Below are 27,618 nucleotides of genomic sequence, written 5' to 3'. Positions count from 1 at the left end.
TTCAAGCTCTGCTGTGAACTTTATGCTTGGATGTCGACTAGTGAGATGTTTCAGGAAGTCCATTAGGAAATCATGTCCATGGCTCCAAATGAGGAAAACATCATCCACATAACATTTCCAAACTTCAGGTGTTAAAGTAAAGGAAGCGATAGCCTTGGCTTCAAAATCCTACAAGTAAATATTTGCAAGAACAGGGGATAAAGGATTACCCATCACCAGACCATGATTATGCTTGTATATAGTATCTTGGAATCTAAAGTAACCAGACTTGATGCACTGGGTAAGTAAGGCCAATGTTTTTTTTGGATAACTTGCCCTTCAGTAATGTTATGACTTCGTCTGTTGGGATATTAGTGAAACAAGTAAATTATGTCAAAGCTAGCCATGATTTCATCTTCATTAACTGTCACATCCTTAATGTATGAAACAAAGTCTGCTGTGTTATTGATAAAAGATGAGGACTTGCTTGAAAAACATTTGAGGTATTTTGCAAGATGTTTAGAAAGTTTGTACATAGGAGAGTCAATACCTTCCACAATGGGACGTAGTAGCATGTTTTCCGTATGGATTTTTGGAACTCCAAATATGCACAGAATAAGAGGATGGAGAGAGCGTAGAGACAAGCGAACATTTCGAGATAGTTCAGTGGTAGTTTTCAATAAGTTGTTGGTGCAATTTTGAAGTTCTCGAGTTGGATCTCTTTCAAGTATTGAGTAGGTATTATTGAATTACTTTGTAGTAATTCAAGCATCTTATTTTGGTAATCTTCAGAGTTGAGGATAATTGTTGCATTGCCTTTGTCTGCAGGAAGAATAATTATATCTCTGTTATTTTTTAAACTTTTAATTGCTTTGCGTTCTGTCGAAGTAATGTTATCTGTGGGTGGTTTTGCATTATTAATAATAAAGATGGATTCAATTTGCAGAAGTTTTGCATCTTGTGAAGGGAGGAATGAAGTAGCTTTTTCTATTTTGGTAAGGAATGATTCTTTTGGGATAAATTTTGGAGAAGGAATAAAATTTAGACCTCTACTAAGGATGGTTTATTCTTCATCTGAAAGTATGTAAGATTTGTTAATTACAACTTTGTCAAAATTGATGTGTGGTTTTGAGAAGTTCCTATTATTTTGTACTCTTTTTAATGTTTCAAATTTTCTGATAAGATTTACTTTGTTATCATATTGTATTTGGGCTGCTTGAGATTCACAGTTCATATTAAAGATATGCCAGCTCTCATTATCTAAAGATTCTTCTAGTATTTGAATTAAAGTTCTTTTTTTTGGTGAACAGAAAAGAGAGTTTTGTATTAGAGATTCTTTCAGCCAGTAGGTCTAATTTAGCTTTACGATAGACTCTCTTCGCACATTCTGTTGTTATATTCTCTTTGAAGTAAATAAATTTAGGAAAGACAGAGTGGAATTTGCAACATTTAAGAAAGGCTAACCTGTTGATGCTTAGACCTATCCTCCTCATTGTTTTCTTGAAGTTTCTTTTTGTATTAGAAATAGAAGTCTCGTCATTAAGGCTATAGATGTATGATCAATTATACATCTATAGATGTATGATGATGTATGATGAATAACAATAATTCATCATAAATATATATTTAATGGAAATCCTGTACAGTATACAAATCGATGAATTTTAAGTACCACTGCTATATAACTTGCACAACTGCATGCACCTGTGATGGGACAAGATGAGTGTTGATTTGTCTAACCCCCTTAAGAAAGAAATATACTTCTCTACTGAAATAATAATAAATACAGACCTCTTACAATCTGCTAAAGTTTTTGACTTTTGTAACCATAATTTAGATTGAGCTTTAGAATGTAAATTGCATGTGTTCCTCTCACTGATTAGCCTGGATGTGGGATGAAAAACTAGTTTCCAGGAGGAAATAATTCTGCCACCTGTGTATAAGACTGGTTAACTTATCTTCAACTGAAAAGCCTTGATTAAAGTCCACATCCCAGATAGAATTCAAATACAGGTCTTTCTAACCAGTAAGCTTTGTCGGAACACTGAGCTACAGAGACACTCTACTGAAATCCTAGCATGCCAAAGTTATGTTGCCCTGGTTTTATACTATCTTAAAATTCCAGCTGTACTAACTGACTTGACTTGCTCTCTTTCATTCTAAAGTAAAACTATGTCAAACTATTGACATAGTTTAAACGATTAAAATAAAATGTCGAATTAGAATAATATAAATTGTTGAATATTCTAACATGAGGTTAAATGATATTCAATCAGAAACTCAGATTTGGAGGTATAAAAGTTTTACAGTTACTATGCTATATAATTCAGAAAACCTGGAGTCAAATTTCAGACCAATAGGTAAAAAGGAAACAAAAGTGAACATGAAAATTAGAGGAATTTCCCTATTGAATGTACTAAAAAAAACAAAACAAAAAAAAAAAACAAGTGTACTTGAGAAGAGGCTAATGAAATTGTGCAAGAGAAACTTGGGTAAGAACAAACTACATTTAAGCTAAACTGGGATTGGCAGGATCATATTTTTTACTCTTAGACAATTAATTGAGAAAACATAGGGATATAACAAGAATCTGTATTTAAATGTTTAGTGGATCTGGAAAAGGCATATGATAAGGTGCCAAGAGAAACTGCTTAAAACCTTAGTTATGTGATGTATCCTTTATGGGACATCATACAGAGGCAACATATATTCTGTGCATAAGTTGTTAGTTTTTGGAATTGAAAGAGATGCAGAAAGATGGCTTGTAGTAAAACTATGCAAGACAAGAATGCACATAATCTCCAGTGTTATTTGTCATATGGATCACATTTCAAAAGAAAGTGGCATTAAATCTGATATTGAAATTTGACATATTCAACTCAGCTTCTTACTTTATGAAGATTTCATATTTGTAAATAAAACTAGTACTAATTTTGAAGACTAACAAAATTGAATAATTGCCTAACTGTAAGCATGAAAACATTAATCTCATTCTCAGTGGAGATCCTTTTGAAAACTATGGTTCCCCCCCACACACACAAGACAGTTATACCAGCGGGAAAAACACAACAGACATAATAATATACTGGCCTTCATTGCTTTGGCTATAATTTAGATAACAATAATAACAGCGACTCCATGGAGAACTTATAGAAAGGTTTTTTTTTTTTTTTTTTTGAAGTTTTATTTGAAGTAAAGTAAAATACTTCATCTATTTAGATATAATTTTTAGTGAAAATGGCAGGGAACCATTTGAATAAATTTATATGGAATAAGAGAGAAATTTATCAAAATACTAAACTATAAAATATACAAGACAGTGTTCAAATCAATTTTAACTTACAGATCTGAGAATTGGATCAGAAAAACCAGTTGATCATTGACTAAAGTTCACATATGTAAGAGTTTTGAGAAAAATTAGAGAAGCGAACAGATGGCATCAGTGGTAGAATCATATTAGAAAAAGATATTAAAAAGGAACATGACATTGTTAACATACAAGAATGTGTGAAAAGAGCTAATCTAAAGTGGTATATTCACTTAACAGAATAGAAGAGGAGGAAATAGCATATCATGAATGTCATACCAGGACCACGATCTAGGTGGATTTATGCATATAGTAATAACTTAGAAGACCAGAACGTTAGATGTTGACCATATAGATTAATTTCGAGGAATATCCAGCCCGTGCCAAAAAAGGGAGATAGAAGTCTACTGTCAAATTACTGAATAATTGCCTTCACCTCGTTCCTCTCCAAAATAATGGAGTCATCTTCTTCACTACGTAGAGGAAAGCCAATTAATCAGCAACCACCAATATGAATTTTACTATATAAAATCCACAGCTGACCTCTTTACATATATCACCCATCAATGGATATGTGCAATGGAAAGGTTTGGAGAAACTTGCTGCCCCTCTTGACATTTCCAGAGCTTTCGGTCATGTCTGGAATTGAGGCCTGCTCCACAATGGCCGTTCACAGCATGTCATGGTTTAAGGCTTCCTCTCTTTGAGCTTCACCACCAATGCAGGAGTACCTCAGGGCTCTGTCCTATCACTTGCCCTCTTTCTCATTTACATAAAAAAAAAAAAAAAAAAGTAGCCTATACTCAATCACCATTAATCCTATCCACAGTGCATTTGACAAACCATGCAATGCACAGATATCCCAAGTATTAAGATCATCTACAAGTGCCTTAAACATTGATCTGCATACTATCCTTCAATGGGTAAAGGACAATCTAGTCACATTCATTGCCACCAAAACAGTCTTATCTCTTCTCTTGCAAAAGAAATCTCAGCTCACATTTCTTTAACCTCAGTAGTACACAGATCACCAGACAAGATCAGATCTCCATGCTTGGACTAACATTCACTTCCAGCTCCTCCTGTCACAAATACATCACATCAATAGCTTCCTCGGCATCCAAAAAACTAGGCATTATCTTTTATTCAAAATGCTATTTTATAAACAGACAACTCTTAACTATACAAATCCCAAATCTACTCATGCTTAGAATACTGCTTACCTTTGGGGTGGAGCACTTAAAACTTCTTGATGCTGTCCAGAGGAGAGCAGTTTGGCTCTTACAGATTTACTTCAACCTCTGTGTTACAGATGCAATGTTTTTGGCTCTGTGTTTATTCTACAGTTTCTTTAATGGTCATTGCTCCACTGAACTGGCAGACATAATTTCTCCACTTGCTGTTGCACATATTAATTCAAGAGCAGCAGCTGCCCAGCACCCCAACTTTACTGTACAACTGCAAACATACCGAACCTGACCTGCACTTCCTCTTTCCTGTAGAACAGCCTACTGCAAGAAGTATTTCCATGTGACTACTACCGTCATCTCTTCAAAAAAAAAAAAAAAAGAATGTCAATAACCTTCTGAATCTTCTGAATGTGGCACTGGTGCACTTATAGATCCTTCAACCTCTTGTGTATGGGATCTGTATTAAAAGGAGAGGAGAGATACATATCAGAATCATCATCATTATTACATGCACTTGGATAATTTTTTATATCTGGTTCCCCCCACTTTTTTATCATCATCATCATCATCAAATTCCTGCCATGTACCCTCAAGGGGTGTACAGGATATGACAGTACTACATGAAAAAATTACATCATTACTAACTTCCTATCTACAATTTTCCTCCAAATCAGTCTGTTACTTGTCAAGACTCCAACATTATCAGATCTTATATTTCTATCGTCTGAGGCACTTTGTACCGTATCAATCCACCTATATCTTGGTCTTCCTCTGGGTCATTTTCCTGCCAACTTGGCAGAGAACACTTGTTATGCTAATCTTTCCTCTCCCATTCTATTTAAGTGACCATACCACCTAAGATTAGCTCTGCTAACGCATTCCTGGATGCTGACAATGTCAAGTTGTTTCCTAATATCCTCATTTTTAATATGATATTGCCATTGATGCCATCTGTTCATGCCACTAATCTTTCTCAGGACTCTCATATCTGTGGTCTCTAGTCTTTGGTCAAGTGTTTTACTTCTGACCCAGCTCTCAGATCCATAAGTTAAAACTGGTTTGAACACTGTCTTGTATACAGCTAATTTAGTGTTCCAACTAATTTCTCTCTTATTCCATATGAATTTATTCAATTGACTTCCCACCATACCAGCTTTGCTGATTCTGTTGTCTATTTCTATATTTAATTTACCATCTTCAGTAAAAATCGTGCCTAAGTAGCTGAAATGTTTTACTTGTTCCACAGGTTCTCCATTCACAACACAGTTGACATTTTCAATGATTCTGCCTATTTTCATTGTCTTTGTCTTTTTATTGCTGACCTTCATACCATATCTATTACACCAGCTATTCAATTTAGTCAGAGAATCTTGCAGACTTGAAGCGGATTTATTTAGAAGTATAACATCATCCGCATAAAGCAAAGAGCTGACATTAACATTTCCAATTTTGATATCAGGTTTAATACCACTTTCCTTCATAATGTGATCCATATAGATAATGAATAACAGAGGGGATAATGTACATCCTTGTCTCACACCAGATTTAACATTAAACCATCTTCCTGTACTTCCTTCAATTCTAACTGCTGACTTACAACTCAAATAAAGACTAAGTATCGCTTGATATAATGCCCCATTGACACCATATAACTGCAGCATATTGAATAGCTTCTCTCTTGGCACCTTGTCATATGCCTTTTCCAAATCGGCAAAACTTAAATAATACAGATCTTTGTTATATTCCCATGCTTTCTCGACTATTTGTCGTAAAGTGAAGATCTGATCCTGACAGCCTCTATTTGGCCTGAATCCAGCTTGTTCATCACAAAGCTTTTCTTCCACAATTCTTCTCAACCGTTTCTCAAGTATACTTGCATAGATCTTGCCAGGAACACTCAGTAGGGAAATACCTCGGTAATTCTCACATTCAGTTTTATTTCCCTTTTTATATATGGGTTTATATATATAAACCCATATATAAAAAGGTTTATATATATAAACCTTTTTATATATATATGAGAGCTCTACTCCAATCATCGGGAATTCGTCCCTCTGTCCAGGCTTTCTGAACTATGCAGTGCAGCCACTGTAAGACTTTTATACCACCATACTTCAGCATTTCTGGTCGAATATCATCTACTCCTGCTGCCTTTCCACATTTCAAGCCTTTGATGGCTTTTTCTACTTCAAGTATGGATATGTATTCCTGACTACATGCCTGGTCAGTGTTTTTTATCACTATGCTGTCATCACTGCTTGTTTCATTTAGCAGTTTTTCAAAGTAATTACTCCATACTTCAAGGATACCTTTTTCTCCTGTTTTCATGTCACCTTTATCATCTCTAACTCCTTTTACAGCACTCTTTCCTCCATTCCTAAGCTTCTTCAACAACCTCCAGAATATTTGGCCACCTTCTTGATATTTATTTTCTATATTCTTGCCAAAGTCCTCCCATGACTTTTGTTTAGCTAGTTTTACACACTGTTTAGCTTTCTTACATTTGTCTCTGTATTCTGTAAGAGTAAAAGCTGACTTATTTGCCAGGAACTTTTGATATGCTTTCTTCTTTTCCTTCACTGCCTCTTTAACTTCCTGTGTCCACCAGGGAGTTCTGATTTTTTTTTATCCTTGCACACAACCTCACCACATGCCTCTCTGGCAGAATCAATCAATGTTTCCTTCAGAGTTTGCCACTGAATCTCCAAGGTTTGATTCCTGTTCTCAAACTCTTTCATTTTCTTTTCAATAATCTTTCTGTATTTTAGTCTACAGTTCACATCTGAGAGCTGCTCAACTTTTATTCGCTTTAAAACTTTCTTACATGTTATTCTTTTCAATATGAAATTCAATTTTATCCTACTCAAGACTAAATAGTGATCACTTCCAATTTCATATCCCCTGTACACTCTGGTGTCTTGCACCAGGGAGAAAACATCACTATCAACAATAACATAGTCAGTGAGACTTTCTTATTCCTAGCCTCTTCTCTCCATGTGAATTTGTGCACATTTTTATGTTGGAACATGGTGTTAGTAATAACCAGTCCATGTCCTGAGCAGAAATCCAACAGATAATTGACGTTATTATTAGCTTTGCTCTTTTCTCCAAATTTTCCCAAAATATTTTTGTATGTCTCACAATCATTTCCTACTTTGCTATTTAGATCCCCAACAAGGAACAACTTTTCCTTTTTCATTGTGTCAGTTGCTTTTTCTAAAGCCTCAAAAAATTCCTCCACTTCTACCTTAGTAGAACCTTCTGTGGAACCATAGGCACAAATAAGTCTCATTGTCCAGTTCCCCATTCTCATATTTGCCCACATTACTCTACTTGAGACTGACTGCCATTCAAGAAGATTAGCCTCATATTTTGTGTTGAATACTATAGCTACTCCTTCTTTTCTTTGATTGTCATTGCCTGAATATAACATTTTGTATTTATTGCTCAGAAAGATCTCACCAGTTTTGGTCTTTTTTGTTTCAGTCACCCCTATTATGTCGATCTGGTACTTATCTAATTCCTCAGCTAGCTCCATTTCTTTGCCATTCAGGCTTCTTACGTTGATAGTACCGATCTTTAACTCTGGTGATGTTGAGTTGGGGTTTGTTTTCAGATTTGTTCCAGTAGCTGACTTTTTGCTGTTCGCCCTGGTTCCCTGGCGAAAACAACGGGGGCCTTGTTTAACCGGGCGACGCCCCAGCTGGCATGAAATTTTGTCATGTTGTACCATCATTTTTTATTTTGGTTTAACCAATAAGAATACAATTTGGTCGGCTAAATCCCAAATTTCCAGCCCATCCTCGTTTGTTCAGTATCCAAGTAGATACCCAACAGGGTGCACCACGAGAAGGTGAGGATTTTACATTAGGTCAGAAGCCCTGGTCGGTTCTCCGCATTCCTTTAAAGGCTATGTGGAAGTCTCCTCTCAGTTATACAGCTTTGACCCTTAAGCACCCCCCACTTTTATATTTATATATATATATATATATGTGAGGGAAAAAACCCTTTATCATTGCCATTTGATACCAGCTAACTCAGCTTTGATTAAAAAAAAAAAAAAATCAGTGAAATGTGCAGCAGTTCTAACAAGTCTTCATAACTAATAGATGATTATTCTTACAGCTCTACCATGTAGAACTGTTGATATATTATTATTACCCAAGACCCCATGGAGCCAAAGACTCATCTGGGGAATCTTTTTATCATACACACAGTTTCTTCTCACTCTCCTACTCATACCCTCTTTGTACAGTTTCCAGGGATGACCTCTGGTTCTCCTCTGATCTCCCACTGTTTTCTGTAGAACCTCTCCAGCATTGATCCTATAACAACCCCTTACTAACTTGTAGGTCTCTATCATATCTCCGCCTTTTCCTCCTGTCCACCAGACTCTGCAAATTACATCTTCTCAATCATTCCTCATACTCAACATTCCAGAGGTTAGAAACTACCTTAGTCATTCACCTTTGGACCCCTTTTCAACATCTCTTCATCCTTCTGAAAACCAGGTGACGAAATCTGGGCACAATAGTCCATGTGTGGCCTAATCAAAGCCTTATACAATGGAACAAGAATCTCCCTACTTCTACAAGTCAGTGTCCTCCGCATCATTCCCAGAAGCCTTTGTGTTGTCTTCACAATTTTGGCGATGTGTCCCCTAAGTTTCAGATCCTTATCCACTATCACCCCCAGATCTCTTATTTTCTCCACCTCTGACAATATATCCTCACCAAGCATAAATTCTGCATCCCATCTTTGTTTCCCAAATTTTAAAACCTTACATTTTGCAACATTGAATCCACATCCCCAATTACTCAATTTATTCAAGTCTTGTAAGGCCACAATATCTTCTCTACTCTTCATGATTCATCCCAACTTTGCATCATCTGCAAACAACTGAATATTTCCATCCAAATCTTCATCAATATCATTAACCCTCCATCTGGCCAGGATGTATATATATATCCAGCTAAATCTGGATACAATTCAATACACCTGTTGAAAGAACATGGACAAGAAGTGCAATTTGGCTGTTCTGTCCTTTAGAAGGTGCGATAATCCTTCACACTGTAGAGAACACTTAAACAGATTTTTTCACGAAGCTGAGTCTCAGTTCTCTATAACAAGGAACGCATTTCCTTATTTTATGCTGGACAACTGGACTCTTAGTTATAATTTCTCACTCTCCTGTTTTGGTTTAGAGAGACTAAAAATATAGAAATTATTTTTATTCTCTTTTTATTGTACAGTTTTAAATTCCAGGACAAAATATAAATCCTTGCATACTTTCTTCACTTAAATATTGCATTACCTTGGAGAACCAATGTTTAATGTTTTTGTGCTAATTTTGTCTAATCGCTTACTCAACAGAACATTTTCTTTGTTTTCGAAATAATAAATTCACGAAAATTATTTGAAATATTATTTAAAAAAAAAAAAAAACAGCTGCCAACATTCTTGATTATGTTATCTTTGTTCAAAATCATATTTCAAAGAATAATTCACAGATTTCAAATATGCCTATTATAAGATTTTTTTTTTTTTTTTTTTTTTTTTTTTTGTAAATAAGAATACAATTTGCCAAAACTTTGTCTATTAAATTTTAAAAGCAGTGTATGCCACAAATTAAAAATTTTCAAAGTAGCACAAATATATTTTTTTATTACAAAACTGCAAAGTTTGATAATAAATATTTGCACTACAATAAAGTTCGACAGATTGAACAATATTATTGTATTATTTCTTTTCTCCTGTGGGAGAAAAATGGTAAAATGTCACTCGTAAAATTATAGCAGATTTTCTTTTGGCAAAAATGGTAAGAAAATAATCATTTGCACTTTCATTTCAAAACACAAAGAAAGAACATTGTAACTTCACCAAATGAAAAGAAAATACTACATATTTTTCTTCTGTTATTATCTGTTTTTTTCTTGTAGTAGAAAGAAGAAATTACAGTACATATTTCTTTTGTCAATATCAGTACAAGAGTGTAAAAATCTGTAAATTGATTACATTATAGCTGCTAGAGAATTCATGCCAGAAAAAATATTTATGTACGAGTTCTAACATTAGCAGATATAACGACATTTTCTTCTAGTTTTAGATACATGACATTATTGAAGTAGTTGAACTTTTGTTACTATTTTACACTAAATTGCATGAGCATGTTCCCAAAGTGATTTAAGTTTCTAACAATGGCCTGCAGATTAATAGGTCTAACCCCCCTCCCCCCAACCCAAAAAATAAATGATTATGTAACAGATATGCGCCTTTTCTCTTTTATATTTAGAATATAAATTTATATTCTAAATATAAAAGAGAAAAGGCGCATATCTGTTACAATCTGTTATAAATTTATAATTTAGGATGCTTAAGGGTCAAAGCTGTATAACTGAGAGGATTCCTCCACATAGCCTTTAAAGGAATGTGGAGAACCGACCAGGGCTTCTGACCTAATGTGCAGTCCTCACCTTCTCGTGGTGCACCCTATTGGGTATCTACTTGGATACTGAACAAACAGGGATGGGCTGACAATTTGTGATTTAGCCGACCAAATTGTATTCCTATTGGTTAAGCCAACATAGAAAATGAGTACAACATGAGAAAATTTCATGCCGGCTGGGGCGTCGTCTGGTTAAACAAGGCTCCCGTTGTTTTCACCCGGGAACCAGGGCGAACAGCAAAAAGTCAGCTACTGGAACAAATCTGAAACCACACCCCAACTCAAAATCACCAGAGTTAAAAATCAGTACTATCAACATAAGAAGCCTGGCAAAGAAATGGAGCTAGCTGAGGAATTAGATAAGTACCAGATCGACATAATAGAGGTGACTGAAACAAAAAAGACAAAAGTTGGTGAGATCTTCCTGAGATCTTATTTTTTTCATGTAGTACTATCAGCATCCAGTAATGTGTTAGCAGAGCTAATCTCAGGTGGTATGGTCACTTCAACAGAATGGGCGAAGAAAGATTAGCAAAACACGTGTTCTCTGCCAGGTTGGCAGCAAAACGACCCAGAGGAAGACCAAGATATAGGTGGATCGATACGGTACAAAGTGCCTTAGACGATAGAAATATAAGATCTGATAATGTTGGAGTCTTGACAAGTAACAAACTGATTTGGAGGAAAATTGTAGATAGGAAGTTAGTAATGATGTAATTTTTTTCATGGAGTACTATCATATCCTGTAACACCCCTTGAGGGTACTTGGCAGGAATTTGATGATGATGAATATTTTATAATTTAGAATTTTTCGATAATAAAAGTGAAACTGATCACTATAAATAAAGAAATCATTTTTGACATAAATACTGCATCGGCCCATAAAAGAAACGTCAGTTTTTCTCTGTTAGGTTGTCTGAACAACTTGAAACGAAACAAGAAATTCTTGCTTGAGGCAATTTTGTGCAACTACTGGGGAACTTTCTAAGACACACTTCAGAAACAGCAACCAGCAGCAGTAGAAGTAGTAATATTTAGAATTTTTTTTTTTAAGAAAAGAAAGAAAAAATAACACAACTGAACTTTCTTTTGTGTGGTATGCATAAACAATTGTGCATATTGAAAATATAGCATAGTATTTCTAAATCTTAGAATAATTTCAGCAGACCACTGAAGAGCTGATTTCAAATGCAAAGAAAGAGTACAGAATTAGAAGCTTCGAATATACAACAATATTATTGCTTTATTTCTTTTGTCAAAACAGTAAACTGAAATAAGAGATTTTGAATACTGTCTGAAAGCTTTCACACCAGTAGAAATGTAAAGTAGTTATGTAACTGAGTTTGAGAGGGGGGGGGTGGGAGAGTTTGCAGAAAAAAATCTTAAAAATGAGCATAAATTTTGAATCATTCCATACAGGATATCCTTCCTGTTATATTTTCAACATATCTACAGTGGTTAAGCACTGGATATTATAGTAATGTGCATCCTACAAAAAAAAAAAAAAATCTCTTGCAAATTTAAGCAAAAGAAGAAGGCAAAGAAGAGTCTCTGATAAAATACCATTGGATATAAATTTTTGATACTAAAAAAGACACAATCGGAAACCGAGTAATGCAGTTTATAATCATTTGTTGTTCATTAAAAAAAAAAAAAATTGTTCCTAAAATTGAAATGTGAAGATCCATGTAAAGGTACTTTGCAAAGAAAGCAAGCAAAGTGTCATATTTATTTCACTAAATGTTATTTAAAAATATAAATATTTGACAAAATATGTTAAATGCAAACAAATATTATTGTCTATGTTGTCAGTAAAGTGAAGGAAATTTACTATTACTAAAATATATTCATTGCAAAGACTGATCTCTGGTCATTTCAGGATTGATTATTTATTTTTGCAGATGTGAAACTCTGCAAAAATAAATAATCTATTGCTTTTATTTTTGGTAAGAGACACAATAAATTAATTGCGCAGCAAAAAAAAAGAAAATGATCAATATCCTAATACAGTAAAGGAAATTCCAAGTAACACAGTACATGCGAAGTGAAGTGACACAAAAGTGCTCCACCACAGTTAATCCACTAATGACTCTAAAATCGCCATTAAGGGATTAACAGTGGCAGAGGGTAAATACTTGATAAAAGGTAGAATGCCGATGAAGTTTTGATCCATGAAAAATGCTGGGGGGTGGTCTGGCTATTTCATCCACCTCGGCCGGTAGGATGGTTAATATACAAGTTAAACAGTAGTAATTGCCCTAAAACAGACACCTGAGAAACAGCACTAGTGGCTTTCCTTTCATGGATATCTGATAGGTATCATAGTTGATACTTATCAGATAGCCAGTCTCTAATCCAATGCACTAATCTAATATCCAACCCCCATCTGCTCTAGTTTGACTGTCAACTTATCATGCGGTAATCTATCAAAAGCCTTTGCAAAATCTAAATATATATATTACTGTGTATCCTTCTCCTCTGTCCAAGAAAGCAGTCACCTTATTATACAATATTAAGTAGATTACTAAAACATGACCTCCCTTTAGCAAATCCATGATGTCCATCAAAGACAATCCATTGTTGTCAACCCAATTTTGGATCTTAGTTCTCACATGCTTCTCCAACAACTTAACCACAAACACCTGACACACAGATAGTCTGATGCTTGGGTTCTATCACCTTTATGAAGTGGCACAATCTTGTCCTTCTTCCTCTCCTTAGGAACTTGACTCAGTGCAAGACTCGTATTAAAAAAAAATATGTCAAGGCCGCCGTCAACTCCCTGGCACATTCCTTCAGAATACATGGTGATATATTATTAAGTCCTACAGCCTTATTAACATCTAGTTTGCTCCCCCAACACCTCTTGCTCACTTACAGTCAGTCTCTCCTCCCCCATCATCAACTGCTCTCAATCTCTCCATGAAGTCACATTCACAAGATTGAAAGACCTTTATGAACTGCTCATTAAGTATCTCCAACCACACCTTTCGCAACAGCTGTCTTTATACCATTTTCTTGATTCAATGTCATCCTTCCATAATCATTCTTTCTTTTGCTGGCTACACGTTGAAAGAAATCCTTAGGATTCTTTTTGGCTTCGTTAGCTAACTGCTGTTCATGCCCCACTTTTGCTATCCTCACCAACCAAGTCACCCGCCTTGCCTGGTCTTTGTAATCCTTATGGAATTGGTTATTTCCACTTCTCTTATGCTGCTTCCATAATTCCCTTTTTTCTCTATATTGCATGCTTAATCTCTTTATTCATCCATCTCACACCTACCTTATTTATCCTTCTCACTCTTGGAATACATTTAGACATTGCATCTACTAGATAGTTCTTGAAAATCTCCCAAGCCACATTAATCTCTTTTTCCAGCTAACTCCTCATTCCATGCTATACCTGCAAGCTGTCTCCTGAGCACTTCATAATCCCCCCCCCCCCCCCCCCCCCCGTAGTTCAACATAACCCATTTCTCATAGAGGTCCTCACACTGCTGGCAACCACCAGGTATATAAAAGTTATTTGTTGGGCCTTCTTCAAAGGACCATTTTTTTAATGACAAAGAATGCTACACACTTTCTATTGACAGCAGGAGTATAGCGCAGTTTTTTAAAATGTTCTGCAGACAGATTGGATTGGACATATTTCCTATTTGTAAATTATTTTTCTTCTTCCACCCTCATAACTTTAGCATAAACAACAACAAAAAAAACATGAAACAACTTCATGACTAAGACCAGTTGACTCTGCTACTATAAGTAGTCACTATCTGAAAGAAGTCAACAGATATCCCCATGGGCAAGGTGTATTGTGCCACTTAATGAGTTATGTTTCTAGCTCACATAAATAGGAGAAATATGATGTTCCGATGTCTGCACCTGTCTGATTAAAATGGGTGTGAGAAGGGAATTGATGGAGTTTGGAAGAGGCACTGTGATAGGACATGCTGCAGGCCTATTTGTTCAGCAAATTGTTCACAAATTGGGCCATCCAAGGTCAACCATCAGTGATACCATACTGAGATGGAAGCATAGGGAGTCAACTGCAAGTGCTATCTGCAGTGGATGACCCACAACATTCATTGAACGTGACTGTAGGGCGATATGGATAATATGTAAAAACCGCCATACCTCAGTCAATGCATTGAATGTGGAGTTCTAGGCATCAACTGGAATCTGAATCTGCCCCAAAACATTCAAAACTGAGGCTCATAATGTGGATTTCCATGGCAGGACCACAATACTTGAACCAATATGAAGCGGCATCTTTAGTGGTGCAAAGTACATGTACAGTGGGATGTGGAAGCTTGGATTGCTGTGGTATGGAAGGATGAATCATGCTATATGCTCTACTAAGCAAATGAACAGGTGCAGTGAATGTCTCTTACCAGAATGCATAACCCAAATTGAGAAATTCTGAGGTTGTGGTGTGATGGTACAGTCCTATTTTTCTTGGTTTGGCCTCAGACTTCTGTTTATGGCACGATGAACATTGAACTCAGAGAGGTATCTGAAAATTCTGGACAGTGCAATGCTTCCTGTGTTTCAATAAGGAATTACCATGGGTAGGCATATTTAAATAATTATAATAGCACAATTAACTCATGCAAAAAATTATTTATTAGTATAATATAATATACATGAACACTAGACATAGAGTTCATTGGAACAAGACAAAAGTCCTTCATAAAAGTCGGTTCCTCATGGAATGGCTTTATAAAGAAACGTGTGAAACTTTTACTCACTCTCCTAACTTAAACAGATCTGATGGTCTAAGTCTGTCCCATTTGTGGGAGATAGTACTTTTTATCAGCTAATCTTTCCTAACTTTTTTTTTTTAATTGTGTGTGTGCGTGCGCATATATTATTTTATTTAATTATTTATTTTATTTTATTATTTTTTTTAATAAGTTAGGAAATTTATTACTTTTTTTAGTTATCTTACATTAGCTACTTAGGTGGCACCTTTTGGAATTATCAGTTACAGCTTTGTACTGAAGATGTCTGTGATACTCGGGCAAAAATTATACTAATAAATAATATTTTACATGAGTTAATTCCAGTATTATAATTATCTAACCCTCTCATGCATGAATTTCTGCCATTAAGTCCACCATCTTGGCTACATAATACAAATTAAAAGCAATTTCTGACTGTGGAAGTCTCATTCTTAGCCACTAGGTAACACCACTATGCAGAGGAAACCCACTAGAGTGGACTGCATGCATCAGAGGTTATAAAACGTCTCATGGAGCTGTGAAGTAATAGTAGCCATCCACAACAGTGGACATGTGCATGAGAGGGTTAAATAAGCAGTGTTTCCTGCTTTGTGGCATTCCTATGGAACTGACTGTCTCCTTTGAACTGGCCTCCACAGAGCCCTGATCTTAACCCTATTGAACACCTGTAAGAAGGATTGGAGTGTTGGGTGAGGTCAAGATACATCTGCCTGCAACTGACCTTATTACATGCCTACAGGAAGAATGGTTCAAAATTCTTATTGATCACTATTGAATGCTTGTGGAAAGTATGCCCCATAGTTTGCAGTCATTGCAGCAAAAGGTGGTTCTACATCTTAGAAGGTTGGTGCCATGGCTGTTTGTCCTCACACGATGGTGTCCTTTAACTTCTTTCCAAGCAGCATATATTGCCTTGTATTATAACGCGAGTCATTTAGACAAGTTTATAGGTACATATTGAGGGTGTTCATTAGTGAGCAGCTAGACCCTTAGAGATGCTGAGTTAATTTTATAGTAAAAATTAATGAACTATTTCTTTATATACTTTATTTCAGTACAAGAAATAGCCCAGCATAAATGCATGCAAAATCTAATTAAACAATTAATTGCTTGTGTTAAGTAATTAATTGCTTGTTGCTTGTGCGACACCAAGCGACAATTAAGTCGCTTGGTGTCGCACTGATTAGATCGTCGGCTTGTCGAGAGCCCCTGAAAAGATTAGTAGTATTTTGTGTTAACATTAGATATTTTACTAGAATTTTAAGTAGTATTGTTTGCTTTTTGTTTCTTGGTGTGTCTGCGAAATTTTTGCGTGTTTTCTGTTATTTTAATTATTATTTTTAAGATAAGATAGCGTACACATGTGTTAAGTAATTAATTGCTTGTTGCTTGTGCGACACCAAGCGACAATTAAGTCGCTTGGTGTCGCACTGATTAGATCGTCGGCTTGTCGAGAGCCCCTGAAAAGATTAGTAGTATTTTGTGTTAACATTAGATATTTTACTAGAATTTTAAGTAGTATTGTTTGCTTTTTGTTTCTTGGTGTGTCTGCAAAATTTTTGTGTGTTTTCTGTTATTTTAATTATTATTTTTAAGATAAGATAGCGTACACATGGCACCGATAAAGAAAAAAATGGCAGCCAGGTTGCCATGTTTGTTTAAGAGTTTTGATGTAAACGAATTTATGCAATGTTCTGTCTGTGAGATGTATGCCTTGCGAAGAGCGGTGGGAGTCTGGTTAGAAAGTGATAGTGGAGTTAATATGTGCAGAAAGTGTAAAGAGAATGAGGATTTCAAGCGTGTTTCGTGTGTCGAGAGTGACATCATTAACGATAGTCAGAATGTAGAAAATGATGGTGTGCTAGAGAATTGCGTGGTAGTGCCAGATAGGTGTGAGAGCGTCACTGAAAGTGTAAATGAATGTAGAAATACAGAAAGAATGGATGATTTGATCGATAATGAAAATGGTGAGATAAATGCGAGTAGCGAAATTGCCCGTTTGAATGGTGCGATACACAGAGCTAAAAGACAACTGGAGCGTATGGAAAAACGTGTGTTGAACGTACCGACAAATAACCGGCGGAAGTCTGTGACGGCAAATAATAGAATGTTCGTAAACGTCGATAAAATGAAGCAGCGAGTGCTGTATGGGGATTCGCTATTAAGAGGTGTAATAATTGAGAGTTTAACGAAGTCGTACCAGCCGGGTGCGAACATAAAGGACGTCAGCGCATCTATTCGACTGCAAAAACAGAGGGTGAAAGAGATGATAATCATGGCAGGAACGAATGATTTGAAAGAGGACAAAATGGAAATGATAGAGGATATGAGGGAGTTATTTGAGGTAGCAAAAGAGGAGAGTGAGAGAGTTAGGATGGTGAGTATCTTACCCCGGTATGACAGCGAAGTGTTTAGAAGGAGGGCCATAATTGCCAATGACTTTATGCGTGGGTTATGCATGTAGAGTGGTGTGGAATTTGTGGATGTGTGGAATGAGTTCGATGGGCGAAAGGACTTAGATAAGATGGATGGGTTACATTTGAATGGAGTTGGTGTACGGAGACTTGAAAAAGTGTTGATGAATGATGTGGAAGTGGATGTACAGACTCAGGGAAACTAGATTTATTAAAGGGGGGGGAGTAGATATGCAGACTTTAGGGAGGCAGTTAAGTGTATGAATGAGTATATTATGCCCGAGCGAGTACGACGGACAACAAATCAGAATGGGATAGTTAGTATAAGGCATCAAAGTAGGGATGGGACTAATGGGCTTCTGCAATTCATTTACACTAATGCCAGGAGTATTAGGAACAAGAAGGAAGAGTTTTTGGCCATCGTTGGCATTTCCAGGTCACAGGTTGTTGGTATTAATGAAGCAGGGCTGACAGAAGATGATAAAGCTAGTGGGATTGAATGCGACGGGTATAGCGTGTTCAGGAGTGACAGGGTGAATAAAAAGGGGGGAGGAGTGTTATTGATGATAGCTGATGAGCTTCAGCCAAGGAGTATAGAAGTTGAACTGCAGGATGGGGAAAAAAGCACATTTGAGGCTGTTTGGTGTGAGATAGAATCTAGCAGAACAAAATATACAATTGGGTGCTGCTATAGACCAGGTGATGGAATAGATGGTGGGGATAGTATGCATAAGCAAATAGAAGAAATGAGTGGAAGGAGGGTAATTATTATGGGTGATTTCAATTATGGTAACATTGACTGGAAAGAGGAGAGGGCACATGGGAGGAAGGAATTGGATTTTATGCAGTTATTAAGGGACAACTATCTATGGCAACATGTAGTGGAAAATACCAGGAGGCAGAGAGTGCTGGACCTAGTAATTGCAACTTAGAATGTGGCTGTAACGAACATGACCATGTTGCCACCAATTGGTGAGAGTGACCATAAGGTCATGACTTGGGAGGTGGCTAAAGGAGTCGAATTTACAATTAAGACAGGGTACATGTGGAATTACCAGGCTGGAAAGTATGACAAGCTTAGGTGTGTGCTTGGCTCAATGCCATAGCATGTGAAACTGCAAGGGCTGGATGTTGATAGTGCATGGGAGGTGGTTAAGAACTGTTTGCAGGAGGCAATGGTTGACTGTATACCAAGAGTCCAAATAATAAATCAAGTAGGGGTTAAATGGATGAATAACACTATTAAGCTTGAGCTGCAAAAAAAGAAACAATTGTGGAGGGAATTTAAGGAGAAGGGTGACCATCAGGCGCAGGAACAGTATGAAGCTCAGGCCAGGATGGTAACAAGGGTGGTAAGAAAAGCAAAAGCAGATTACAAAAGGAAATTGGCCACGCAGGCTAAAGAGAATCCCAAACCGTTTTTTCAATATGTTGCAAGTAAAAGGACAAATGCTCATGGTAGAATGATCTTAAAAAATGCTGAGGGTAGGGAGGTAACCGAATCAGTCGATATTGTGGAATTACTGAGCGAGCACTTTGCAAGAGTATATCATCCAGGTGGTGACTTTGCAGGAATGGAAGAACCAACAGCTTATACTGGAATTGTGATGAATGAAGTAGAGGTAACTAGTCTATTACAGAACCTCAAAGTCAATACATCTGTGGGATTGGATGGTATACCAGCTCGTGTCGTACGTGAAGCGGCTAAAGAATTGTCAGTGCCCTTGACTATTTTGTTTAATTTAAGCCTGAGGACTGGGTCAGTCCCAAGGGGGTGGAAAGAGGGGAAAATTACTGGCCAATCAGCATAACAGGAATCATTATCAAGGTCTTAGAGAAAATGGTCAAGAGGAAAATACAAGATTGGATAGAAGAAAATGGGATACTGTATCGGGGACAGCATGGTTTCGTGAAGGGTAGGTCATGCCTCAGTAACTTGCTCACGTATTATAACACAGTGACAGCTGAACTGGATAAGAGTAATGGGTTTACAGTGATTCTACTGGACCTTGCTAAGGCTTTTGACAGGATACCACATGGAATTCTAATCAGTAAATTGCAGCACATGGGGATGGACATAGGGTTGGTGAGATGGATAGGAGGGTGGTTGACGGAGAGATATCAGAGAGTGGTTTACTCAGGAGTAGAGTCCACAAGACTGCCTGTGACTAGTGGTGTGCCACAAGGATCTGTTCTTGGACCACTGCTGTTTAATTTGTTCATAAATGATATAGGAAAGGATCTGAGAGGAACAGTTCATTTGTTTGCGGATGATGCGAAGTTGGGTAGGGCAATAGTGAATGCAGATGATGTCAAAATTTTGCAGGATGATTTGGATAGATTGGAGGTCTGGGCTAAGGAGAATGGATGTCAGTTTAATGTGGCAAAATGTAAGGTTATGCATTTTGGGGTGAAAAGATTGGCGACAGTTTACTGCATTGGTGGAACCGTGCTCCAGGAAATTGATGAGGCACGAGATTTAGGAGTGTTGGTGGATAAGGAATTGAAATTTAGGGGACACATTGCAAAAGTGGCCAAATCAGCTCATCAAATCACTTGGTTGCTGAAGAATACGTTGACATGCAGAGACAAGCAGGTTATTGTTCCTCTGTATCGAGCCTTGATAAGACCCCATCTCGACTACTGTGCTCAGATTTGGTCACCTAGGTTTCTTCTTGATTGGGAGGAGGTGGAGAGGATCCAGAGGCGAGTGACCAAGATGATAGCAGGTCTGTGGAATGAACCTTATGAGAACAGGTTGAGGATTTATGGGTTGCAAAAATTGGTTGATAGGCGGAGGAGGGGAGATATGATTGAGACATTCAAATTACTGAAAGGTTTCTATAAAATTAATTCAGAGGATATTTTTGAGAACAGGGCTGGTTGTGGGAGGACTAGGGGACATCCATGGAAACTGGGCAAAAGTGTGGTTAGTAAAGGTGTTAGAGCTGGGTTCTTTACTTTTAGAGTAGTGAATGAGTGGAATGCGCTCCCTGAGTCTGTGGTGGATGCTGTGACAGTGAATGAGTTTAAGGCGAGATATGATAGATACTGTATGAATGTCGAATAGTTGTGATGAATATGATTTGGGCCTCCCTCGATGAGTCTAATGACTCCCTGGAGTTGCCCGTAATAATAGTAATAATAATTATTTGGATTAATTAATTTCCTTCTGACCAGGTTTCTTTTATAAGGAACAAGAAAAAAAAAAGTCATATTAAAGAACACTGGGAATCTATTGCTCTCTAATATGACTGTAAATATGACTAATATAAACAAAGTAGCTTTCTTGTTTATGGTTTTATAAGTCCTAATGCTAATCTGCCCAGCTGATAAAATGTGTTTAGTTTTTGTCATTACTATGTTAAGTACATCTCCTTTCTGTTTAGAGCGATGATGAGATATGCATATACTGTATAAATCACCTTCCAATAGACTATGATGCATATATTTTGCAGAGAAAACATGTGATCAATATCTCTGATAGGTTGCTGACCAAAAAAAAAATTAGTACATTAAAAAAATATTATTATGAATGCTTTTTTACAACTCTAGAATAAAGGAGTGTTCTTGAAATGTAATTTTATATAAACTGCTGCTTCATCAGTAGTAAAAGGTATACTTTAAGATGACACTCTTGGTTACTTCTAGTAAAGATTGCACACTTTCTTATTCAAGAATAATTTTCAGTGCCAAAATTCCCACAACTGGGTATTTAAAAACCATTACTGTTAGGATCTTGTGAGGCTGTCCAAATAAGCAATGCAGATAGCATTGCTTATTTGGACAGCTGGATTTCTGATATAAAATTATCAATTTTATATCAGAAAATGCTGATGCTATGTTAGTGTAATACTGCAGTTAATGTGCAATTATCTTATAATGAATAATAACACGTTTCCTCTCATTAATCTGGTTTATAATTAGTATTGCATGAATTTTTCTTTGTAGTACAGCATATTGATCACTTCTTACTTAGATGAAAAGACCCATCTTTGACTCATCACAGACATATTTGAAAAGGCATACAGAATCCTCATGGGACAATGTATTTCCCTCCTTTCCCCCCCTCACTATGCACACCATTATATACATATAGACAGACATAGAAATTACAGTTTTGTATAAAAATAAAAAAAAAAAGTGTGGTAGATAGAGGAACTTCTGGAGTGAATTTCTAGTGATGTCTTGCAGCTCCGTATTGAGGCTCTTTAGCATAGAAATATACTTTTGATGCTAAAGAAATGGTAATAATAATAATAAATTATTTTCTGATGGTTATTTCAGACAACAGATATTGGCTTGACTGAACAAGTGGGTGATAGTCCTTCCAAATTTGAGATATGGTTTCGAAAAAGGAAATTGAATGATATATATGTCCTACAGGCTCCAACTCCAGATATCAAAATGGCTTGGGCTCAAGAAATTTCCAAGTTGCTTTGGAAGCAGGCGCTACGAAACAGAGGTAAGTTGAATTAAAAAAAACTTAAGAATGAATTTAAATATTTTTTTCACTGGAGGTCAGGCCAGTAGAATCACGGTTCAACAAATCATTATCACTATAGCATACTGTTTGAAATGTAATATAGCTTGTCTTTATATATTACATTTTGCAGCACTGGATGCATCTGTTAGTATTTACATCAGTCTATTTGAATCATTCACAAAGGAATATCACATTCAAGTTATTCCTTATCATATTTTCTAACTTTTGCATCATCAGCAAACTGTATTCTGTAATTCTCATCAGATCTGATACTATTGGTATACAAATAGTTAGGGAGAAAACTTTGTGGCATACTACTAGCCCATTATCCACTTTGAATTATGCAGTAATCTATCTTGCAGCATTCTGTGAAATGCTGTCTAATAATATCACAAGCTGTTTATTTTCCTTATCCATTCACTTCCCTTCATCAGTATGAAATATAATTTAATTACTTAGACAAAGATCTCTCCTTAATAAATCTATATTGTCATATTATAGAATACCCATATACCTCATCCTTTCCAAATTCTTGTTTTAATTACTCCAAAAATACTAAATTTTTATGCGACTCCCACCTGCGAAAGATTTTAAACCTATGATATGTTAAGTGGATGGGATAAGATTTTTTTTTTCTATTTTTATTAATTTTTACATAGTCCAGAATACTTGTTCTAGACACCAAATATGGAGCTTTTTTGAAGCCACTTCAGGTCTCTAATAAGCAGTGATATTTTACACTGGGTGACAAAATTCATCTCCAACCTTAAAGAATCACAAACATCCACAGCTATAACTAATTTGTAATATTCTCTCTCTTTCTCTGTCCACTTTTGCCACCATCTTTTTATGCAATAAGACTATCCAACGTTCTTCTTCTTACCTCTTTGGGACACCTACCAGTATTTCATTAAACAAATTTTGGATTGTCTTGTCTAACAGAGAAATTATTCAGTATATTTCTTGTAGATAAATTAGGGAGCACCTTTAGGACTCTAGGACCAAAGCCAGTTGCCTTCTTCAGCCTCATTTACTCATTGTTAGTGCCTGCGTGCACATATCATAGTTTTATGTTCTCAGAAAATGGCAATGTAACATTGCCGAAATATAGGAAGGTATTGATTAAAGCTTTTTAATTAATATTTTAGTATACATTGTCATTTTCTGAAAAATTTAAATCATATGCAGTATATTCTGTAAATTTTAACATCTGTATGTTCAGTATTAAATATAATTATATTCCTGTTTATACATTCTTAAGTATCAAATGTATTGGTATGGTATTAAATACAGATAGGCTATTAAAATCTTCTTTCACTGATCAGAAACTCCTAGCTTCTTGTGAAGCTAGGAATGCAGAAAATTCTGGAATGGTTCTATAATTGTTTTGTTATTTGCTAGTAGATTGCATCCCTTCCTCCTCCTTTTTTGTTAGAATATTTTCTTTTTCTCATTGTTGGTTTTGCATTCTTTTAGAGATGCGCCTGGCAGAAATGTCATCTATGGGGATTGGAAATAAGCCTTGTTTGGATATTAAACCTAGTGAAGATCAGATTAGTGATAGATCTATTAGTATTCATCAGTTGAGCAGAGGTAAATGGAGTTTTTATTCCTTTGATTTAAACTTGTGTTGTGTTTCTGTTTATTTAATTGTTGATTTTTAGTGATAATTTTCATTTGGAGTATTATAATTTTATTATGAAAAATGTCTGGTATTTAAAATTTACCAATGATTGTTAATATTTTTATTTATTTATTTATTGTATGAAAATGAGTTAAAGGGAACAGATTTCTTTTTTTTCTTTTTGTAATATATAAAATAAGCATGTTGTTGATTACTGTATGATTAATAAAATATGATGTATAGGTTATGTTGCAATTTCATTGTGGAACTCTCATGTTCATGGTAGATTGGACAGTTCTTAACATAGTACTCAAAATGATATATCTTTACTAAACTAATTAGCCACTGTATCTAGTAATTAGGACAGATAAAGATCATTTCATTATTATCTATATAAATTAGTAATACATTCATATTTCCTTTCATATTGCTTTGCAGTACATGAATTAGTCATCAGCAAGTAAGTTGTAGTTTTGAAATATATCCTTTAAATCTTCACTGTGATCATCCCTGAATACATCATTATATTCAGTGATCTTCATATAAACATTAGTGACCATTTGTCACTAATGTTTATGTGAATCAAAAGTTTAGTAAAATGAAACCACAAATAGCAAAACTAAATTAAAAGGTTTTTTTTTTGCATCCCACTATAAAAGCTGTAAATCTATTGTATGTTAGTACCATGGGTAGGTTATAATCTGGAAACCCTACTCTAGAGACCAATCATGGAACTCTCACAAACCTTTTCAGGCTTCTTATAAGCATGGTGCTACCACCTGAAGACATTCTAAAACATTTGTGTCATACAACACATCCCATCTCTAATGGAAAAAGCATTATCAGTCCTTTTTTAAAAATAGGAATGACTAAGTTAGCTGATCACTGCAGACAGCTTTTCCCTTTTGTAGAACAGGACAGCAGATTAAGCTGTGGGATTTACTTGGGAATTATATTGAACTTAATATTTATTTAACATTTTGTGTCAATATGATTTATATTTTTCTTTTAATTATAATTCAGCTTTGTATTTTCCTGTCTAGCGCCAAGATTCAGAAATTCCATTGCAGTTTCAGCATTTGATCAGCTTCGGAATAATAAGCGACCTCACTCCATTATTTCAGTGAGTAGTTCCTCATCATCAGGCAGCAGTCAATCATCTTTTACATTCTATGGGGCTTTAAATCTGGGTTTTGAACCTGGAGATAGTCCTCGTCCTCTTCATAGGTCTCTTACTCAACAGTCACAGTGCTCCACAGGTAGGTAGTTTGATTAACTCTGCAACTATATATTTATGTAAAAACATAATTTTTTTTAAAAAAATAATACTCGATGTATTTGAAAGATTACATACACTCAATGTGTATGTCAGGACCCAGTCTTCTGTAACCTGGAACAAGAAAGTTTTTGCAAGTTAAAAGAAAAACAAGTACTTGGGATAGAATTTCACATGTGCAGTAAGATTTAATTTATACAGACAAATATATACAGACATAAATCTCTCTCATATTATTAAACAAGACCTCTAGAGTCAAAGACTCATCTGGGAGGTCCTTTTATCACACACACACACATCTCATCATACCGTGTCTTAAACACACTCAAACTCCTTGCAGACACTACACTCTCAGGCAAGGCATTCCAATCATTCACAACTCTGCATGAAAAAAACCTGCCTCTCACTCCCCTACTCACACCCTCTTTATACAGTTTCCAGGGATGACCTCTGGTTCTCCCCTGATCTCCCACTATTCTCTGTAGAACTTCTCCACCATTGATCCTATAACAACCCCTTACCAACTTGTAGGTCTCTATCATATCTCCCCTCTTCCTTCTCTCCAAGAGACTGCAAATTACATCTTCTCAATCTTTCCTCATACTCAACATTCCAGAGGTCAGAAACTACCTTAGTCAGTCGCATTTGGACCCTTTCCAACATCTCTTCATCCTTCTGAAAAACCCCGTGACCAAATCTGGGCACAATAGTCCATGTGTGGCCTAATCAAAGCCTTATACAATGGAACAAGAACCTCCCTACTTCTACTTCCGCATCATTCCTAGAAGTCTTTGTGTTGTCTTCACCATTTTGGCGATGTGTCCCCTAAATTTTAGATCCTTATCCACTATCACCCCCAGATCTCTTATTTCCTCTACTTCCAACAGTATACTCTCACCAAGCATAAATTCTGCATCCCGTCTTTGTTTTCCAAATTTTAAAACCTTACATTTTGCAACATTGAACTCACATCCCCATCTGCTTGCCCAATCACTCAATCTATTCAAGTCCTCTTGCAAGGCCACAACATCTTCACTACTCTTTATGGTTCGTCCCAACTTTGCATCATCTGCAAACAACTGAATATCTCCATCCAAACCCTCGCCAATATCATTAATATACAAGTTAAATAGTAATGGCCCTAAAACAGACCCCTGAGGCACTCACTAGTGACTTTCCTTTTCCTGGATATCGCACCCCCATACACAACTTGTTGATACCTATCAGATAGCCAGTCTCCAATCCAATGCACTAATCTAATATCCAACCCCATCTGCACTAGTTTGACTGTCAACTTATCATGAGGTACTCTATCAAAAGCTTTTGCGAAATCCAAGTATATTACTGTGTACCCTTCTCCTCTGTCCAAGGAAGCAGTCACTTTATTGTAATAAGTAAGTAGATTATAAAACATGACCTCCCTTTAGCAAATCCATGCTGCCCATCAAAGATTATACCATTGTTGTCAACCCAACTCTGGATCCTAGTTCTCACAAACTTCTCCAATAACTTAACCACAACACCTGACACAGAGATAGGCCTATAGTTTGATGCTTGAGTTCGATCACCTCCTTTATGAAGTGGCACAATCTTGTCCTCCTTCCACTCTTTAGGAACTTGACCAAGTGCAAGACTCGTATTAAAAAAATATGTCAAGGCAGGTGTCAACTCCCTGGCACATTCCTTCAGCATATGCGGTGATATATTGTCAAGTCCCATAGCCTTATTTATGTCTAGTTTACTCAACTCCCCAAACACCTCTTGCTCACTTACAGTCAGTCTCTCCTCCCTATCATCAACTGCTCTCAATCTCTCCATGAAGTCACATTCACAAGATTGAAAGATCTTTATGAACTGCTCATTAAGTATCTCCACCACACATTCTGCATCAGCTGTCTTTATACCATTTCCTCCAATCAATGTCATCCTTCCATAATCATTCTTTCTTTTGCTGGCTACATATCAAAAGAATTCCCTAGGATTCTTTTTGGCTTCATTAGCTAACTGCTGTTCATACCTGTCTTTAGCTACCCTCACCAACCAAGTCACCCTCCTTGCCTGGTCTTTGTAGACCTCATGAAATTGGTTACTTCCACTTCTTTTATGCTGCCTCCACAATGCCCTTTTTCTCTGTATTGCATGCTTAATCTCTTTA

The 27,618-nt window shown here is 36.2% G+C and overlaps 1 protein-coding gene across 4 annotated transcripts in view; it reads left to right on the top strand.

The window, feature by feature from the left end:
* LOC150110187 (puratrophin-1-like) overlaps window positions 1–27,618 on the top strand; it is an 877,727-nt gene that overhangs the window by 840,476 nt on the left and 9,633 nt on the right. For all 4 annotated transcript variants that reach the window (XM_090398282.1, XM_090398290.1, XM_090398300.1 and 1 more), the window contains 3 exons: window positions 22,365–22,542; window positions 24,040–24,156; window positions 25,231–25,446. In XM_090398282.1, coding sequence (XP_090254408.1) covers window positions 22,365–22,542; window positions 24,040–24,156; window positions 25,231–25,446 — 511 coding nt within the window. The remainder of the gene's footprint in view (window positions 1–22,364; window positions 22,543–24,039; window positions 24,157–25,230; window positions 25,447–27,618) is intronic.

The sequence above is a fragment of the Typopeltis vanoorti genome, chromosome 1 (assembly GCF_054136105.1).
Source record: "Typopeltis vanoorti isolate ZY-2024b chromosome 1, IOZ_Tvanoo_1.0, whole genome shotgun sequence".
Lineage (NCBI taxonomy): Eukaryota > Metazoa > Arthropoda > Arachnida > Uropygi > Thelyphonidae > Typopeltis > Typopeltis vanoorti.
This window is presented reverse-complemented; position numbering and strand designations above follow the sequence as displayed.